Source organism: Thamnophis elegans, chromosome 7, assembly GCF_009769535.1.
Source record: "Thamnophis elegans isolate rThaEle1 chromosome 7, rThaEle1.pri, whole genome shotgun sequence".
NCBI classification, from domain to species: domain Eukaryota; kingdom Metazoa; phylum Chordata; class Lepidosauria; order Squamata; family Colubridae; genus Thamnophis; species Thamnophis elegans.
In genome coordinates, this window is record NC_045547.1 from 47,234,735 (window position 1) to 47,254,225 (window position 19,491).

The 19,491-nt window shown below is 36.3% G+C and overlaps 1 protein-coding gene across 3 annotated transcripts in view; it reads left to right on the forward strand.

The window, feature by feature from the left end:
* TSPAN8 (tetraspanin 8) overlaps positions 1 to 19,212 on the forward strand; it is a 35,896-nt gene extending 16,684 nt beyond the window's left edge. The window contains exons 2-10 of one of the 3 annotated variants that reach the window (XM_032221505.1): positions 214 to 413; positions 999 to 1,131; positions 4,504 to 4,566; positions 9,080 to 9,208; positions 12,286 to 12,360; positions 12,439 to 12,546; positions 13,784 to 13,909; positions 15,279 to 15,362; positions 18,618 to 19,212. In XM_032221505.1, the coding sequence (XP_032077396.1) occupies positions 1,072 to 1,131; positions 4,504 to 4,566; positions 9,080 to 9,208; positions 12,286 to 12,360; positions 12,439 to 12,546; positions 13,784 to 13,909; positions 15,279 to 15,362; positions 18,618 to 18,671 (699 nt within the window). In that variant the 5' untranslated portion in view covers positions 214 to 413; positions 999 to 1,071 and the 3' untranslated portion in view covers positions 18,672 to 19,212. Of the gene's footprint in view, positions 1 to 213; positions 414 to 796; positions 1,132 to 4,503; positions 4,567 to 9,079; positions 9,209 to 12,285; positions 12,361 to 12,438; positions 12,547 to 13,783; positions 13,910 to 15,278; positions 15,363 to 18,617 lie in introns of those variants that run through there. The other 2 variants (XM_032221506.1, XM_032221504.1) reach the window with 2 other exon arrangements.
* Positions 19,213 to 19,491: the final 279 nt, after the last annotated feature.

Genomic DNA, 19,491 nt, shown 5'->3' on the forward strand with positions numbered 1-19,491 from the left:
AATTGGTTTGCAATATGGACTCTCTGAGCCTCACAGCTCCTGGTTTAGAAGCAACAGGCAGCTGTCACCAAGATTTTTGCACAGTTCCACCATTGTTTTTACATTAAAAAAAATTAACTGATACAAAAATTGAAGACAGGAAAAGAATATAAAAGAATATAAAAGATTTTAAAAAGAAATTTATCAATACATTCCTATCATGATTTATTGCAGTCATCCCTGTGAGCTACATTACTACCATACATTCAATGCAAACTACTGAGTACTTGGAGCCATATGTTCATCTTTCTGATGCTGAACAGTAAGACTTTTGCACAAAGGTGCTTTTCAAAAGCGTACTGAATTTTCTTGGTTTTTCTCTTTGAAAATGGTTTGCTTCTCATTCAAGAAATAGATGTGGAAAGCTGTTACAGGTAAGGAAGTCTATAACCGTTATATCCATTTTATGTTTGTATAGCTGTCGCCAACAAGCATATTATTGTTAAAAAGTGTTTCTATTGAGGAATGTATGAGTTGTGTTTCATATTGTGCTAATTGGCTACAGTATAATTTGTATAGAATGTCTATTAAAGCTCTAAGACCAACCCTCAAGAATCTGGAAGATTGCCAATGTGCCACCATATCCCACAATCCTAATTAATTTTATTCAATTTTTTTTTACTTTTTTTGTTTCATGTACCCACCAGAATGAATAATTCCTACTACAGTTTCTATATCTGAATTTAAATCTCTGCACAGGTAGTCCTTGTACAATGACTACTTATTTAGTGGCCATTCACAGTTACAACAGTGATGAAAAAGTAATTGTATGGCCAATACTCATATTTACGAACTTTGCAGGTGTGTACAAGGAAATACTAAAGTTGACTTTTGTTCAGTGCCCTGGTTAATATTTACCTACCAGATATGAATAATGAACATATTTTCCCTTCATAAGTTCCCTTTTTATTGTCAGCTCAAAGAAAGCAGCTAAGAACTTCTTTCCAATTCTGCCATAGAACAATTTAAAGAAGATCCCTTCTGAGAGATTTTCCTTCCATTTGAGAATATTTCTTTCTGGAGTAAGAAAAGATGGCAGGTGTAAGCTCATGTATGAAATACTCCATGTTTGTCTTCAACTTTTTATTTTGGGTAAGTCTAACTTTTTGAAATGAAAAATATATAAATCAGAAAGAACAGTGAAATATTGGTTGCCTTAAAATGTGATATTATGTGAGTAGTTGGAGCCACCTGTTCCAATAGCAGTACTTGATAAGAATGAAGATAAATACTGAATTATTTTGCGGACTGGACAAAATGTGGCAAGACTTAAGTTTAAAAACGGAGACTTGTGTGGGATATATGGAGAAAAGCATTAAATATAAATACTTTTCTGTACAAGTGTGTAAATGTTGGAAATTGACTGCTTTTTGAAATAACTTCTGTAGCAAAATAAATATAGATTATCTGCCAACATGTTTATCAAATTTTAAAGCTTTATTTCCTAGTGTAGTCACGATTGTTTTCAAATTGGGTGTATGATCATATACTGAATTTCAAGAGATTACTGGGATAGTTGCACATTGCTTACTTTCCTACTATTCCTGAAACATTCCTCTTTCTTTCAAATATTACTCAGTGTCCACTCCAAAAACAGCCTGACAACCCACCTTGTAGCCCTTAAATGATGAATTACAAGGTCAGAAAAAGTGGAGATTTTCTCATAATTTTGGGGGGGGGGTATGAATAATTAAAACTGTTCAATACTTGGCAGAGAATTTGTGTTTAAGATAGATACTGTTGTGGAACCCCTATCTGCACTAACCTTTTCCAATTTAAACATATGTAGGTTTGTTTGTTTTTTGTTTTTATAGTTTGTAAGAATAAATTTTTCTAATTTCTCAGGTTGTCCTGCAAAATGAATTTGAAAGGAAAGAATTTGAAATGCCAAAATGTGTGTTTGCTATAAATCCAGACCAATCTGAATATTTTTGGCTAAGTTCTTAAGTAGTAGCTAATTCAACTTTGCCAGTAAGAATAAATTGACCACTGTTCTCTGTCCAGTCTGGTTCGGCAATATACTTCCATGATTTATCACTTTCCAAATATATTTTGGTTTTATTCCTACATTTTATTCCTACAGTAAAATACATTTTAATCATGTATTTCCAGATAAATCTGTGTGGCGTTCAGTAACCCTTACTGTCACGACTTGATTTTTGAGTCAACCATTGTTTTAATAGCCAATACCATGCCAAGTGATATCATGCTGTCTCTTAAAGGGACAAAATCAAATAACATGTCTGGGATTGGGTGGAGGAGTAGATGGTGAAATGACTATGTTCAGCCTTGGCTGAAAACATGTCATTGCCTAGCATTCCATAATTCTCTCTCTTTATCTCTCTTATTTCGTCTCCTTCATACACAAACACACAGTTAGCCCTATCAAGTCTGGGAATACTTTGAGAGTCCTAAGGAAAGTTTAATGCTAGGAAATGGCTTGTGGTTATGGCCTGCCTCCCATGCTGTAAGACAATTTGAGGATGTGAGATGAGGTAAAAGAAAGAATTGATGAAAAAAATGTTTTTTAAAAAATATATTTTTATTTTATACACAAAAGCACATCAACAGAAACAAACACATAACTTAAAAACAACATAGGAACAACAAGTTCCATCGTATATCATACCGCAGTTCCAAATTGGAAAAAAATTGTTGGTAACTTGACGGAAGGATGAGAGATGATGGTTAGCAGATTTTGAATATTTTATCAATGCGGTTATATATAGGGAGAAAAGGTGAGACCTTGAGATGTGAGTTTGAAAAAAATATAATTTTAAAGGAATGATTTCTTTTTTTAGAGTTGAGGTCTCATATTTACCTTGCATTCAATTTCTTGGATATATTGTTGGTTTGATAAACTGATGTTTTAGCATTGTTCACTTGCACTGTAACAAACATTTTGTGCTTAGCCATCTCTGTATGGCAGCGATGTCACTTCCTCAAAATCTGGAATATCCCACTGATACTCAGGGATCATATTCCATTCTTAGATTATTAGTAAAATTATGTGTACAGGTATGCATAAGCTTATGTCTGTCTATTCATCTTTGGGAGGGTGGAAAATATTATTGTCATCTGTCCAAATTTACTTGATGGGGTTCCAAGAAAACCTGGAGTCCATTGTGATGTATTCAGAAGCATTAATTATCAGAGAAATTAGTCATTAGCTTCCCCTCCTAATCTCTTGTGACATCTTGCATACAAAAAGAAACACCACCCTTCTGTACAGTTGCTGGACAGGTTCCCAGAATTTCAAATAAAGACAGACCTTGCTTTCCTTCCATGGAAACAATTCCCTCCGCCACCCCAGTCCTAATGTACTTAATTATAGTGGAATATGATAGATAGTATCAATTTATTAGTAAAGTAATACTACTCACACTGATGAAGATTTCTGTTTGACCTGAATGTTGAGTAATTTAACCAATTCAGAAATTTATCCTTAAGCTACTTGTGCATTGTGCTATGAAAAAAATACAGGTGGTCCTCAACTTATTACCATAATTGAACTCCAAATTTTTGTTGCTAAGTGAAACATTTGTTAAGTGAATTTTGCCCCATTTTACAACCTTGCCACAGTTGTTAAGTGAATCACTGCAGTTGTTAAACTAGTAACATGGTTGTTAAGTGAATCTGCTTTTCCCATTGATTTTGTTTATCAGAAGGTTGCAAAAAGTGATCACATGACCCTTAAATGTGAGTCAGTTCCGAAGCATCTGAATTTTGATCATGTGATCATGGTGATGCTACAAAAGGTTGTAAGCGTGAAAAACGGTCATGTCACTTTTTTAACGCTGCTGTAACTTCAAACAGTCACTAAGTGAAATATTGTAAGTCGAGGACTACCTGTAATGTCTTTTGACATTCAAAGGGAAAACGGGAAAAGTGTGGCCCTTTCTCCGGTATTTAAAAATGTACTTAAAAAAAATTAAACATAATATTGAGATAAAAAAGCAAGCAAAAGAATTCACAGGGTGTGTTATACAGAAGTCAAGATGGCAACATGATCTTTTTATGTGTGTTGCATGTCATAGCAATTTTTCCCGAAAACAAAATTATATTTTAAGTGAGAAATTGATATTTTGATTAAGGCAGTACTTGAGAAATTAGATTTCTTTTATTAATAGAATAAATTTGTATATGGTGTTTTGGATTGCTAATGCATATTAAGATGGGGTTAAATCAGTGGTGGAATTCACTTCCCTTCCCTACTGGTTCGCAAATGAAAGCGCACGTGCCACCTTCTGCACATGTGCATCAACTTCTGTTCACGCATTACGATGAGGTAAGTGGGCGGAGCCTACCACAGCCGCTGATACTGGTTCACCCGAACCAGAGAGAACCAGCTGAATACCACCTCTGGGTTAAATAATTAAATAATAGAAAAAATGTTCCAGGCATCTGCATTAAATAGTGGCTTCATTATTTTCAGGATATCGGTTTTTTTCTCTCTTTAACTAGATAATTGGATGTATTATTCTGGGAGTCTCTATATGGATACGTGTCAGCAAAGATACCCAAGAGGTAAATATGCTTTTCTTTTATCACTAATAATTAGAGGTGTCAACACATACTACAGTTGCATCTTCCTGGCAAGCCACAGAAAAATAAAATGGATAAAAATGAAATTAATTCTATAGCTGTCACCCTCTACTCCTCTTTGGAAGTTGAGATCAATTTCAAGGTATAAATAAAGAATTACTTTATTTAATAAAAGAAACTTTAATGTAAATATATTTTTCCTATTTTAAGTAGCCGTACTTAAAATGGTGAGGAGAAAGCGATGGAGATCCAGTAAGTCCGAGTCAGACCGAGCACTTCTAACATCCAGCATCAGAGCTTACATCCGGGCAATTAGGATGACAAAAAGAACATACATTGCCTCTCTGATTGCTTCCGCTGAGTCGCGCCCAGCCGCCTTGTTCAGGATAACCCGTTCCCTCCTAAATAGGAGGGATACGAGCGATCCTTTGCAAGGCAGAGCTGAGGACTACGTCCAATTCCTCGCAGATAAAGTTGCTCGGCTTCGGGTGGACCTGGACTCCAATTCCGCAGAACCAGCTGAGGCACCAGGGGATAATCTGGTAGGACATCTCTGGATTGATTTTCAAGCTGTTACCTCTGAGGACGTGGACAAGGCCATGGGAGCTGTAAGTGCCTCCACATGTGTACTGGACCCGTGCCCCTCCTGGCTGGTTGCTAACAGCAGGGAGGTGACACGGGGCTGGATTCAGGCGGTCGTTGCCGCCTCCCTTCAGGAGGGGATCTTTCCCCCCCCACTAAAGGCGGCAGTGGTGAGACCCCTCCTGAAGAAGCCATCTTTGGATCCAGCCATTCTAAACAACTATCGTCCAGTCTCCAACCTCCCCTTTGTGGGGAAGGTTGTTGAGAAGGTGGTAGCCTTTCAGCTCCAGCGGTCCTTGGAGGAAACCGATTATCTAGATCCCTTCCAGTCGGGATTTAGGCCTGGCTACAGCACGGAAACTGCTTTGGTCGCATTGATCGATGATCTCTGGAGAGCCAGGGATGGAGGTCATGCCTCCGTCCTAGTGCTCCTTGACCTCTCTGCGGCTTTTGATACCATCGACCATGGTATCCTTCTGCGACGACTGCGGGAGGTGGGGGTGGGAGGCACTGTTCTAAGGTGGTTCTCCTCTTACCTCTCGGACAGGTCGCAGTCGGTGTTGGTCGGAGGGCAGAAGATCGACCCCTAGGCCCCTGACGTGCGGGGTGCCACAGGGTTCGGTCCTGTCCCCCCTCCTATTTAATATCTACTTGAAACCGCTGGGTGAGATCATTCGACGGCACGGGATAAAATACCACCAGTATGCGGACGATACGCACCTGTATCTGTCCGCACCGTGCCAACTCAATGAAGCGATTGACATGATGTGCCAGGGCCTCGAGGCTGTTAGGGACTGGATGGGGGTTAACAAGCTTGTACTCAACCCAGATAAGACCGAGTGGCTGCTGTGCTTCCCTCCTACTAATTGGCCAAGTGTTCCATCTCTCAGGCTGGGGGGTCAAACAGTACATCCCTCAGACAGGGTCCACAATTTGGGAGTCCTCCTGGACCCACAGCTGACTTTTGAACACCACTTGTCAGCTGTGACCAGGGGGGCATTTGCCCAGGTTCGCCTGGTGCACCAGTTGCGTCCCTACCTGAACCGGGAGGCTCTCACAACAGTCACTCGCGCCCTTGTGACCTCCAGACTGGACTACTGCAACGTGCTCTACATGGGGCAGCCCTTGAAGAGTATTCGGCGACTTCAGCTTGTCCGGAATGCAGCCGCGCGAGCGATTGTGGGTGCACCTCGGTTCACCCACGTAACACCTATCCCCCGCGAGCTGCACTGGCTGCCTATTGGTCTCCGGATATGCTTCAAGGCGCTAGTCGTCACTTATAAAGCCCTTCATTGTATTGGACCTGGGTACTTGAGAGACCGCCTGCTGCCAATTAACTCCACTAGACCAATCAGATCCCACAGACTAGGCCTCCTCCGAATTCCATCCGCCGGCCAATGTCGACTGGCGATTACCTGGAGGAGAGCCTTCTCTGTGGCTGCTCCGACCCTCTGGAACGAACTCCCCGTGGAGATTCGTACCCTCACCACCCTCCAAGCCTTCGGCATAGCCCTTAAAACCTGGCTGTTCCGACAGGCCTGGGGCTAAAGCTTCGTCGCCCCCTTTCGAATGGTATGATTGTTGCGTTTTTTAACTATGTACTGTTCTGTGTTGTTGTTAAACTGTCTGTATCCCCCTTTCCCTTCTTTGAGTTGTGAGCCGCCCTGAGTCCCCTTAGGGAAAAGGGCGGCATACAAATGAAATAAAACTCGAAACTTGAAACTCGAACTCATTCCTGGCTAAATATTTACCTCCTTTTCTCCATAAAAAGATTTAGGTAAGGATTTTCCCTTAGAAAGAGAATCTTCCCTTAGAAACTTAGATAGAATTATACCTTTGCTTGTAGTTATTCTGTAAAAATAGTTTGGCCTCATAATAACTTTGCTGAGAAATGAAAGACATTAACTTGTTTTAATTTTCAAAATGTAAAACTTTTTTTTAAACGTTTGGAATAAAGAATCTGAGAATTAGCAAAATTTGAGCAATCCCAAGCGGTGATGAATTCTCCTAGAATTTATGGTGTGAGCCTTATCTCCCCCGCCCCCAATTTACTCTTAGATTTTCCAGTTAAGAAAGTATATCTTACCAATTTAATTTAAGCTTTTAAATGTAAAAATAGAAACTTAACATTGTATTGAATGAAGCATGAAAAGTGTTCTTGAAACATTTTATTCATGTGATCAGGAATAAGATACAAATAATTATCTCTTAAAATCTTTTTGGAAAACAGTTTACAATATTGGTGTCAGCTATACAAATTGATTTAAATGCAAATTCAATGAAGGTATGAGCAACTGTTGCAACTCTATACCAGCAATGTACTAATATAACATTCTTCTCCTGCATTAGTTTTTTTTAATATTAAAAACATCATCCTCTTCTAGTCCAGCTTGACTTCTGTGCCTTCATGGACATATCCATGTGGTTTATAAAAGAAATTTCTGTGGGTTTTCTCAATTTATTAATCTACTCTACAGTCCTAAAATTTCCTGGTTTGTTTTACCAGCCAGGGTATGCCTGATCCTGTTTTCAGTTTTTCAGGATCAAATAAATCATATCAAATAATCAGATCAAATAATAATCTGTCACCTATTTTTGCCCTGTGGCATAAGGGCATTAATTAGCAAATGCCTGTTAGATTGCTGCCCTTATTATGGTGAGTTTATATGTTTGCCATGTAACATGATTCAATAGCAACCAGGAGACTGTGCTAGACCAACAAATGACATCCCCTGGAAATAACTGGAAATTTATTTGAGTTCCTCATACTGAAATGCCCTTTCCGGGAATTTTCATCTAATGACTATGCTGATTGATTTTCTTCATCATGATGTATTTCTAATGTTCTTTCAGGTGATTAGGAGTTCAAAACTCCTAATACATAATGACACATAATCAATCCTAAGAATACTTGTGTACACCTTTAATCTGTTCAGGCAAAAGGTCTTATGGTTCATTCAAGCTGGTTTGAGAGAGTGTGTTATTTTACTCTTTGTCAGGCCTGCAATTATATTCCTTTTAGAATTTTGGCCTGCCACACTTTCTCTTATTTCATTATGCTGTTTCATTAGTATAGTTGATGGGAGGGGGAATAGACAGGAGTAGGATTGTGGAATGTATTGTTTTCATTCTTTACTAGAAGCCAAGGTCATATTTTGTCTCCGCACCAGTACACCTGACAGGAAGCAGCTGGGTGTGGATGCCAGCATGGAAGAAGAAGATTGGACCATGTGATGGATTGTGGGTGTGGGGACAAGATCATGAACTTTTAACTGGGTGGAATTCTGATGTCATTTTCAGTATTGGGATCCATAGTATAATGCCAACATGCCTGTCTTATTAAATTGGAACCTTAAGGATAGCTCTTGGACTCTGATTTAATTCTGCATGATATTTGGAATGCTGACACTCGTACTATTCATTTGATTTGATTTTGCTTTCCTTAATTATTTGTACAGAATATATAAATTTATTTTTTATTAGCTTTCCATTATAATACGACTTTGTTTGCCATCCAGGAAACAAACTGACATTGAAAATGCAGGATATGAGTAACACAAATATTCATCATTCTGTTCTAATCTGGGAATTTATAATCTGCTGTATTGGCTAAAAACCAGGCAATCCCACTTCTGCATAGCCCATTTCAGTACATCTCACCTGTACCAAAGCAATCCACTGCCTTCTCTGGAGTTCCAGCACTAGAGCAATGTCCTTGAGTGCTGAACAATCAGAATGAAATGCCATGACTGAGGGTATTGCCTTAGGGCAAAGTAGTTTGCTGATAATATGACTTATGTTTATGAATAATAGAGAGCTGTTCATTTGCTCCTAGCTTCCTTTTTAGATTATCTTTAGCTTCCTTAACTATTTCACTGATTGTATCTGAAACCTTGTATTTCTCTTTTTACAGGACTTCAAAACAGACTCAAGCTTGCTTCCTGCTGTTGATCTCCTCATTGCTGTGGGCTCTGTCATTATGGTGCTTGGGTTTCTAGGTTGCTGTGGTGCCATGAAAGAGAGCCAGTGCATGCTCCTCCTGGTAGAGTTTCAATTTCTATAACATTTTCTTTGCCAATATTTTCAAAGCAATTCCCTGCATGTATTTATCTTGTTGGACAATAAATTATCTTTAGTTTTAGTTAGGATTTTTTTTCTCAAGCAGGCATAAGGAGAATGTGCCTTCTACTGCCAATGAGAAGTGTAACTACACTGTGGTGTACTCCTTACCATTTTCTGTGTGGAAAGATATGAATTTAAGGAGTTTTGGGGAAAACGTGAATTACAAATTAAAGGTAGAAATGATGCCTTTTTAAGCCAAAGTCCATAAATACAGGTAGCCCTCAATTTATAACAGTCCGTTCAGTGACCATTCAAAGTTATAATAGCACTGGAAAAATGACATGATCATTTTTCACACTACGGCCTTCGCAGCATCCTCGGATCATGTTATCAAAATTTGAATACTTGACAACTGATTCCTATTTATGATGGTTGCAGTATCCTGAGGTCATGTGAACAGCTTTTACGACCTTTTGACAAGCAAAGTCAATGGGGAAGCCAGATTCACTTAACAACCATGTTACTAACTTAACAAACTGCAGTGATTCACTTAATAACTGGCTAAAAAGGTTGTAAAATGGGGCAAAATTCACTGAACAACATAAACTTTGGGCTCGATTGTGGTCATAAGTTAAGGACTATCTGTATTATTACGTATCTGCACACTAGGTAGGAATTCTAATACTGGCTAATGTGAACTTTGATTACAGATTACATAGACTACATACATTATGAACCCCTATTTTGAAGAAGACTAGAAAAGAACCTGAACCAAATAGATTTCAGAATGAAAATAAAAGCCTGCTGCTATCTGAATGTCTGTCATAACTGCTTTTCTCCAATGCAGTCACTTTTGGGATATTCTGATTCTTAATTCAATTCAGTATTTATATAAGGATGTTCACCAAAAAAAAAGGTGCTGGTTTCTTTGTAGGTTTCAGAATGTGGATTCTGCTACATCATAATACTATTTCAGTAATTCCTCAAAAATGGCATGTTCAGTGGTGGGATTCAGCCAGTTCGCACCTATTTGGGAGAATTGGTTGTTAACTTTTTAAACAGTTTGGAGAATCAGTTGTTGGAAGAAATCTCCTTTTGTTTTTTTCCACTTTACAGGGCTAATCCTGTAAGGAAGACAGGAAGGAAACCTGGTGTTGTTTCTAGCCTAATCTTTATTGCCCTGCTTACATAAATTACCTCTCCAGTTAACCCTTATTACATTGTAACAGCTAAGGTGAAGCGGCCATCAACGTGAGTGACATTAAGTTGTCCATGCCCACCCAGTCACATGACCACTGAGCCCTGCCTACTCAGCTGGTCATTAGGGTAGAGGACCAATTGCTAAATTATTTGAACTGGGCATATTCCTCAGAGGTAGCGTAAAGGACCTGTGTAGGGTGCCAGATTGTTTCCCTGGTTCTCCTTAAGTTGCTTTTGAGTTGAACTGTGGCAATCTTGGCACTCAGTGTTTTTCTCACTTGAGGAAAGTGGGGAAACTGAAAGACATGGGCTTGCAACCTGGAATATTTACAGGCTGGCATTAGTGATCTCAGTTTTCCCAATTCTTCAGAAAGCATATAGGACAACTGAGACAGAGCTACATTTGCATGTGATCTATAAGGGTAATTCTGTTTTAACTGCAGTCACTTAACTTTCAAATATCTAAAATAAGCGTACAACATACGCCATCTATGTAATCTGCTAATGTGGGACTTTTGCATGCACAGTAATTAGGATCAGAGCTACTGATTGTATCCTTTACCATATATTTATTCATTTAATGCTGTTCATTATAAAATGTATATGCCATCTTTGTGTTTATCCCAACATTCCAAGTGATTATAACAGTAATAGAAAGTTTTAAACAAATTGAATGCAGTAATTGAAATATTTGATAAGTAGAAGTCTGGCAAAAAAAATATATGCCTTTACCATTTTCCTAAATAATTCCACCTTAGTGGAAAAACATCCCATAATCTGGGAGCCACAGAAGAGGCTTCTTCCCAAAAACCAGTCAGACTTAGTTATGGTAGGCAGCTTCTGCAGTAACAGCGCAGTTTGTAGACAATCTTAGGGGTTAATCAGATGCTGTACCCTTGTACCAGACAGAAGCTTGCCTTGCCTCCACAATTCCATACATTTCATCACCTGGACAGATCTAATCAGTACTAAAAAGCAAGTTCAGTCTCAATGGATGTATTTATTTTGGTGTGTTATGATAAAGGCAAGTTTGTAGATACCAAAGAAAAGAAGTTCACAAAACTCTTTAAGAAGTTTTAAGTAGCTTTGTCAGCTATAAAATAAAATCCTTTCTTCCCCTCTCCTGATATTCCTTTGTACTTCAACATTGGTTTTAATGAATCATTTTCATACTATCTTGTAAAAAACAAGTTTGACTTTTGTGAGCCTCCATTATTTTAATCCAACATTGTCCCTCATTCTTGTTAAATAGTGATCGCTCTATTATTATTTATGCCTAATCAGAATTATGAATGGCATTTTTTTGGAACTTACTTAAGCGACGCTTAGGTTTTAACCCAAGTATGGCAAACTGTAAGGTTAATCATTAAGTGTTTTAACATGTATTAAAAAATACATGGCCTACTTTGACTAATTATTCAAAAATGCAATTATACCATACAAGCAAGCACATATCATTGAAAGGAAGCAAGTCATTATTCTAATGGATGGAAAACAATATGACATCTCATGAGCCATGCCTTCTAAAAAATATTGTCTAGAGAAAATGCAGCTTTGTTTCAGAATTATGTACAATTATAGTACATACTGAATTATAGAATTCCGTTGATTTCAGTTTTCTTAAATACATAAAAATTGTATTTTCTTAAAATATCTCTTATGTACAACTTTTGAACATTGCCTATACTCACATTCTGATTTCAAAAATCTGTATTTCCTAACAAGTGCCTTTTCAAGGGATTTTGTTTCACTTTATAAATATATTAGAATATTGTAAACCATTCCAGAACATTTACAAAATGAAGCACTTTGTAAATACACCTTCCTGGAGCTGAGATTTTTTTTTCTTCCCACCAGTTTTTCATTGGACTACTGTTGATTCTGCTTCTTCAAATTGTAGCAGGCATTTTGGGAGCAGTATATAAATCTCAGGTATTTCATTCTTCAATCTTATTAAGTTATGTAGTAAATAAATTACATAGGCTGATTGTATCATCTGTTCATTTGCAGATTGAAGGCCTCGTAAACCAGACTCTCGAGAAAGAAATGGATGTATTAAAACTTGCTTCATCTAATAATAAGGATGCTCTGAACAAGTTCCACAACTTTGAGATGGAGGCAAATTAAGTTCATTAATATTTACTACTATTTTTACTCTACTTTTTCTAACATCTTAAAATCAAACTACTATATGTTTGAAAACCATTGTCATCTCCAATTCCCTAATTTCACAATAGCAAATACAGACCAAGCTTTATTGAATACAAATCAGTGGTGGGTTGCCAATTTTTTTACTACCGGTTCGGACGCGCTCCTGCATGCACAGCATGCTCCTGCATACATCCGGGTGGGTGGGCGGAGCTTCCAGATGCCGCTACTATTGGTTTTCCTGCTCTGGGCCAAACCGGCAGCAGTAGCCCACCTCTGATACCAATAATCTGCACCAAAATGACTGACTCCTGGAAATATTAATGAGCTGAGAAAATGATGTCCGTATTTGGTATTCCAGGCAATGTTAGATAACTATAATCTACTAGAGCCTGTTTATGACACTGCTGACTTCTCAAGAATTCTGTTTCCAAGCCATAGATCAGTGTTTCTCAACATTGGCAACTTCCAGAATTCTGGGAGTTGAAGTCCACATGTCTTAAAGTTGTCAAGGCTGAGAAACACTTCTGTAGATTTTTACTTGATGTTTAGATATTAACAGGCAGCAATACATACAGTATCTACATATTATAGAACACTTCTGACTGTTAATTTTTGTTTTTAATTATCAAGAAAAAGAATAACCATTTTAATTTGGTTTGATTGTGGCATTGACATAGGGATGTGGGAAGACAGGCAAGTGAAAATGCATGCATCATAATATCACATCACAAATTCACTGCTAGCATCTTACATTGGGATGCATGAACAGAAGAACTAGGTTTAAATCATGACTATAGTGTGTAAATGTAATTAGTAGATGCGGAGGGATGCCAACAATCCTATAGAGTTAGGCTTTTATATTTCATCTCTTTTCTAGTCTTCTGACCAAAAAAATATTGCCCGCATATTTTCATGGTGATTTTTCTAATTTTACAGGATGTAAAATATAATGTAAAATGTCTGTCTGTCTAACACTGTATTTTAAACAACCAATCTCAGTTTTCTGCAAAAGTGGCTATAAATTCATCAAATTTCCCTTCTTTGTGTCAGTGAATGGTATATACCTCTTATATGGCCCTTATATGGGAAGAATATTCAGCAAAGTTAATGGAAAACTGAAAAGATTGCAGTATAAGCTTTGCTGCTTATGCATCAGAAGAATTAGTTTATCAAACTAAACTCTTCATTATTGTTTTTCTTGTAGAACAAATGTTGTGGCATGCTTAAAGGAAAAGAAGATTGGGGACAAAACTTTAGTCCTTACCATGGATGTGAATGTAATCAGACAGACATAGGTACAATTTATTGTGATAAACAACACTATGCAAAGGTAAGAAAAAAATAGCATGAATACATCAATGACTATTAGGTTTAGTGGCCATTTGTAGTCTCCAGATTCATATATCATGGAATCATTATAGGGAACAGTAATGCAGGATGATTTTCAGGCATTGATTGGATGTTTATACTTCTTTCCTAGTCTTCATCTAGGAAACACCCGGGTTAGGGGAAAGCTAATGAAAAGCATAATTATTATAATTTGCATTTCTGTCACTACTATGTTTGTTTGTTTTCTGATGTCTTCAAGTCAGCATTAATTTTTATCAACTACCTGGACAGGTCAATGGAATTCTCTTGGCAAGATTTCAGAAGTGTTTTGCTATTGCTTCCTTCCTTGGGCTGAGAGAAAGTAATTGACCTAATGTTTTTATTCCTAAGGCAGAACTAGAACTCGCAATGTCCTGGTTTCTAACTCAGCACTATTTAAGTGCTGTATTATGCCAAAATGAGTAAATATTTATTTTTTAGGATCTAACATGTTTCTAATATGATATCAGAGTCAGTTGATTAATAAGCAATCATATAAATAAACACATGAATGAATACTTTAGTAAGTTGATTCTTTAATACTGACATGTCTTTTCTTCAGGTTTACACAAAACATTCTGAAAGTTGAACTATTTTTGAACTAATAGAGAGAAATTGTGTTCTGTCCTGTGTAATACCCAAAACATTTCTCTCAAATTTTTGAACATGCAGGTTGCTCTTTTATATTCCAGAATAAGTACAAATACACCAAAGTCTTCCTTTATATAATGATGCATAATCTCCTATCTAACAATGTATTGAAAAAGCTTCTAAAACAATGCATGATGGATTGATGACGTGATGAAAATAATCCCATTGAAAAATAATTGAGAGACAAGTTAGACTAATATTCATATGACTTAATGGTTATCACAACTGGGAGCTCCCATCAAATTCTATAGGCCAACTTGTTTTTATGTATTTTTCACATTTCTTCCACATAAAATATGGAATTCATAGAAAATCCCCAAGTGGCTTAGGCATTCAGTAGTTTTAGTGCTTGGTTTTTTAAAGAGTTATTTTGTCTGATTGACTTTCTAAACCTGGATGAAACCAATTATTAAAACTGTTTTGTTTCTTAAATGTTGCTATTGTAATACTTATCAAAAACAATTCAGATCTTATTTATTTATTCAATTGATTATCCACTTTTTCATTAGAACCATAAAAATCTCACAGTAGATCTTGGAAGTTTGAAAAAATGAAGATATTCATTTCTCCTTTGCCTTTTGATACCAGCAAAATTAATTTAAATTTGTAACATGACTATTTGGTTAAAATAGCTGATGCATGCAGGATTTATACCATTTTTGTCTTTTCCTTTCTTTCAGACTTGTGCGACTGTAATTATGGAAATATTGAAGAACAATATGGTTATAGTTATGGGGATAGCATTTGGACTGGCATTTATTGAGGTATAGCAATAAAATCTTATTTCAATCTGTCATGATATTGCAAGCTATCATTTCATTGGTAGTACATCAAATTGAATGGTTGTGGTTGATCAAGTCTTGTTAAAGGATAAGCATACCTCAACAGTATTTTTTTTTAAATTATTTTTTATTTAAAACAAACACAATCCTTCTTTACATGCTGTAGAAAGTGTATCAGTTGTTACATGCTGTAGAAAGTGTATCGGCAAAAGTATTGGCTGCGGTCTCGGAGCATCGAGACCACACGTCCATATCATCGCGACATTAGCTCCTCCTCCTCCATACCTCAACAGTATCGATAGTGACTTGATGAAGAATATTTCTGATGTTCAGAAAAGAGCTGCTGCTAGGTTGCTACCTTCCATGTTTTGGATTCAAAAGTCCCGCCAATTTTTTTTTGGGGGGGTGGAGTCATTAGAAATTAGAACATAAAAGATTGGGCCCACTGAATAAATGGAGTCCCTTCTATTGCATATTCCTACTTTATCCAGGTAAATAGGAAAATCCTGACTGTGAATTATATGAAAAATGGTTGGGAACTGAACAAAGTCCTACTCAGTAGAGGCCATGAGTGGGATCTTACTGGATTCCTGAATTGTGTAGTTCAATAAATAGAAGGAACAAGAAAAGAAGCTGTGTATTCTGATAGACTTCCTGTTGAGTAAACAGAGCTGATACAGAGATTGCAAATAACATATAAGGTAAATAGTGGAATGAACAGTGGAGTGAGTAAAATAATTTTAAAAGGGTCAAAGAGTTAAAGGGAGATATCCCTAAACATTTCCTCTCTATTCAAAAACAAGAGGAGTAGACAATGAGCAATTAAGTAAATGAGAGGGATCTGGGTGTCCTGGTGGATCACTGCTTAAGTATGAATCAGTACTCTGCTGCAGCGGTCAAAAAAGCTAAAGCAGTCCTAGGCTGAATCAAAAGAGAGAGAGCATCAAAATCGCAGGAAGTTTTTGTTTCTTTGTTTATATTCCTCTTTAATATTTTTAAAACAATAGATACAATATTTTTTTGTCAGACCCCAAAACAGTGATTCAGGCAATAATAAAATTAACAGCCTCCTCTAAAAACAGGTGGCAGACAATCATCCATGACTTGAGAGGAAACCTGTCTTGGACTGGATCAAACTATGCCATTTGTAGAGCTAATAATAGAACTGCCATAACTACCACCATGTCACTGGATTATTGTTTCTGTACTGAATCTTTGTCTCAGATTAATACACATAAAATTTTAAATCAGTTCTTAATTTTTCTATCCAAATTAAGAGGTTTTTTTTAAAGAAACTTAATTAGTTGGTCAGGGTTTGGGGGGGAGGGGCGGGATGGGGCAATTGAGTTAATCGTGCATTCTGGAGATCGCCTGGAAAAATCCCTAAAGTTTCCTGGTAATATTTCAAAAGTGATTTGCCATTATTTCCTTTGTAGACTCAAAGAGAAAGTGATTGACTAAGGTGGGAACAAAAGTCACTGTCTCACAGTTTTTAGCCTGATGGATTAACCCCTACACTCAAACTTTGTTTTACGAAAAAACAAGAAAGAATAATGATAATAACAACAGAATTAAAGTGCAGTAAAAATAAGACTTTAAATTTTAATGTGACCTCTGTAATTATGGAATTCTTGTGAGAAAATATTTTAATTCAAATATGAGAACCTGCTTTTTATTATTTGATTAATGCTGTGGTGGGTTTTGGATAAGGTCCAGGAGTTGGATGTTAATCCAGTTTGTCCAATAACAAGAATTTGAACTTGGAACTACAAAAATGAGGTGGGTTCAATAAGAACAAGGAGTGAAGTCCAAACAAAGAAAGCATTAAGGATTTCTTTTTTAATGGAAAAGGAAACTTAGCTTCATTTACCTTTCCAGATAGATTCTTAGTCTCTGATATCTTAATTTACAGAAAGAGATGTAAAACATACAGCTCGTTTATCAGTTAATAGTTAGCTTTGCAGATAACAGTTGCTTGGATCTCTGAGCTTCCCATTGTAAATGTTTGGCAACTTATTACTATAGTACGTTCTTTTGTAAAGGTAAAGTCTTCATTGGGTGGGGCAAGAATTTATATTGAGAAAGGCTATTTGTTCTTTTCCTCTTTGTTTTTTGTTTTTGTTTTAATCTCTGCTATTCAATAGAGATATCATGTTTTCTGTCTTGAAATGAGAGTTGTTTTCAAGTGTAGCAGTTAGAGAAGGCATCAAAGACTGAAGATTATTTACTTCTCCTACAGCTGATGTACACCAGCCATACTGTTCTATAACTAGTTCTTTTAGAGTGAATTCCAAATAACTTTATTTGTGGAACAGTGAAGCAGACCTGCCACTTTTTATGTAGTCTTGTTGTTTAGTGTTCGTTTCAATTATTGATTACAAAAATGTAGTCAGAGTTCTGATTTTTTTAGCTCTTCATAAACATGTGGTAGCTTTAAAATAATCAATTTTAAAGCTACCAAATATTCATGAAGAGCTAGAAAAATAGTCAATTTTAAAACTCCAGTGAAAAAATTCCATTTGATAGTTTCAATTTTATTTAAAGCAACACATATATGAATGTGCTCAAATTTCTACTTAAATTTGTTATAAATATTTTGTTAAATTGAAGTGACCAGTTATTTAGAACAGCAAATCCCCACATTTATAATAACAGTTGCACAAGAATTCAAATTACAAATATTGTAGCACCTTCAACACAAACTATTTTAAAAAAATATTTTTATAATATTTGGATTTGAAGTAGTGAACATAAATCCATGAACATTTATGCAAGAATACATTAGTTATTCAATTATGCAAGATTGTTGTTTTGCTGTAATTTATTATAGAAATGCAAGTAATTCATATCTTTATGAGTAAGGTTTCTAAGAATTCTAATGTTGACAGGAAGCAGTATGAAAAATCTTTTCAGCTCTCAAGAAATCTGATCTCTTTCCCACAAATGTTGCAATATAAAGTACAAATAAGAATCTCACAACTTGTCTTCACTTGTTAAAACAATCCATCTTTCAGAATAAGTTGAGGTTTCCTATACTGCGATATACATGGGTTTAATTAAAATCCCACTATCTGAAAGTCATATCTCTAAATGGTGTTGGAAGCTATCTTTAACATAGCAGCTCCATTAGTACATGCAAAATCCACGAATTTTGCAAACAAAATGTTCTTGCTGTGTACTGAAGTGTTACTGAAGTTGCCAAATAATGCATCTTAAATATCTTTCTTTCTTTTTCAGATTGTTGGCATGGTGTTTTCAATGGCCCTTTACTGCCAGATCCAGAAAAAATGAGACCAAGAAAATGATCAGTCAAATCAGAAAGCTTTGTAGATTGAGGAATTGGATCTGTAGTTGGATTTTTATTTTATTTTTTTTAAAGCACCATGCAATTTGTGTTTGGGGTGTTGGTAATTTGTAATCTATTCGACTACCCAAAAAAAGAAAAACACTGCTCTATATTCAATACATTGTTTTCCACTCATCTGTTTTCTAAATTAAAGTTGATGCTTACTTAACCAATTTCAACTAAAAGTTATTTGTTTTATATATTTCCACACCCATATTCATACATAAACATACCCCCCTCAAAAAATTCTTGCTTCCCAACTGTTCATGCAGAGACTCAGAATGTTTTCCCCTTAACATTGCTGAAATGCTGTGAAATGAAACCTTTGAACAAATTGGTTTAATAGCTTGTCCAATCAGTCCAATGGACTTAGATCATCTACCTGAGTACAGGGTGGTTTGAGACAGACAACAAAACTTTTAACAATAAGGTCTGAAAAGCTGGAGCAGGTAATCTCTAAATGTTGGGTTTTATGGTTGTTTTTCCTTACCACATAGTCTCTATAGTTAAATGTTAGTTTTTCTGGAGAATGGAAGTGTAGAATTAAAGCCTTAACTATCTGAAGAGAAACTAAGACTTTATTTGTGGCATTATTTCATAATGTAGGAGTAGCCATTTAACAAGCATAACTTACTGAACTATGTATACTTATTTATTTATAAAATTTATTGTGTCTCTCCCCCCCCACTCCAATCTTACCAAAGGATAACTCTGGATGGTTTGCAATCATAAAAATCAATCTATATCTATCTATCTATCTATCTA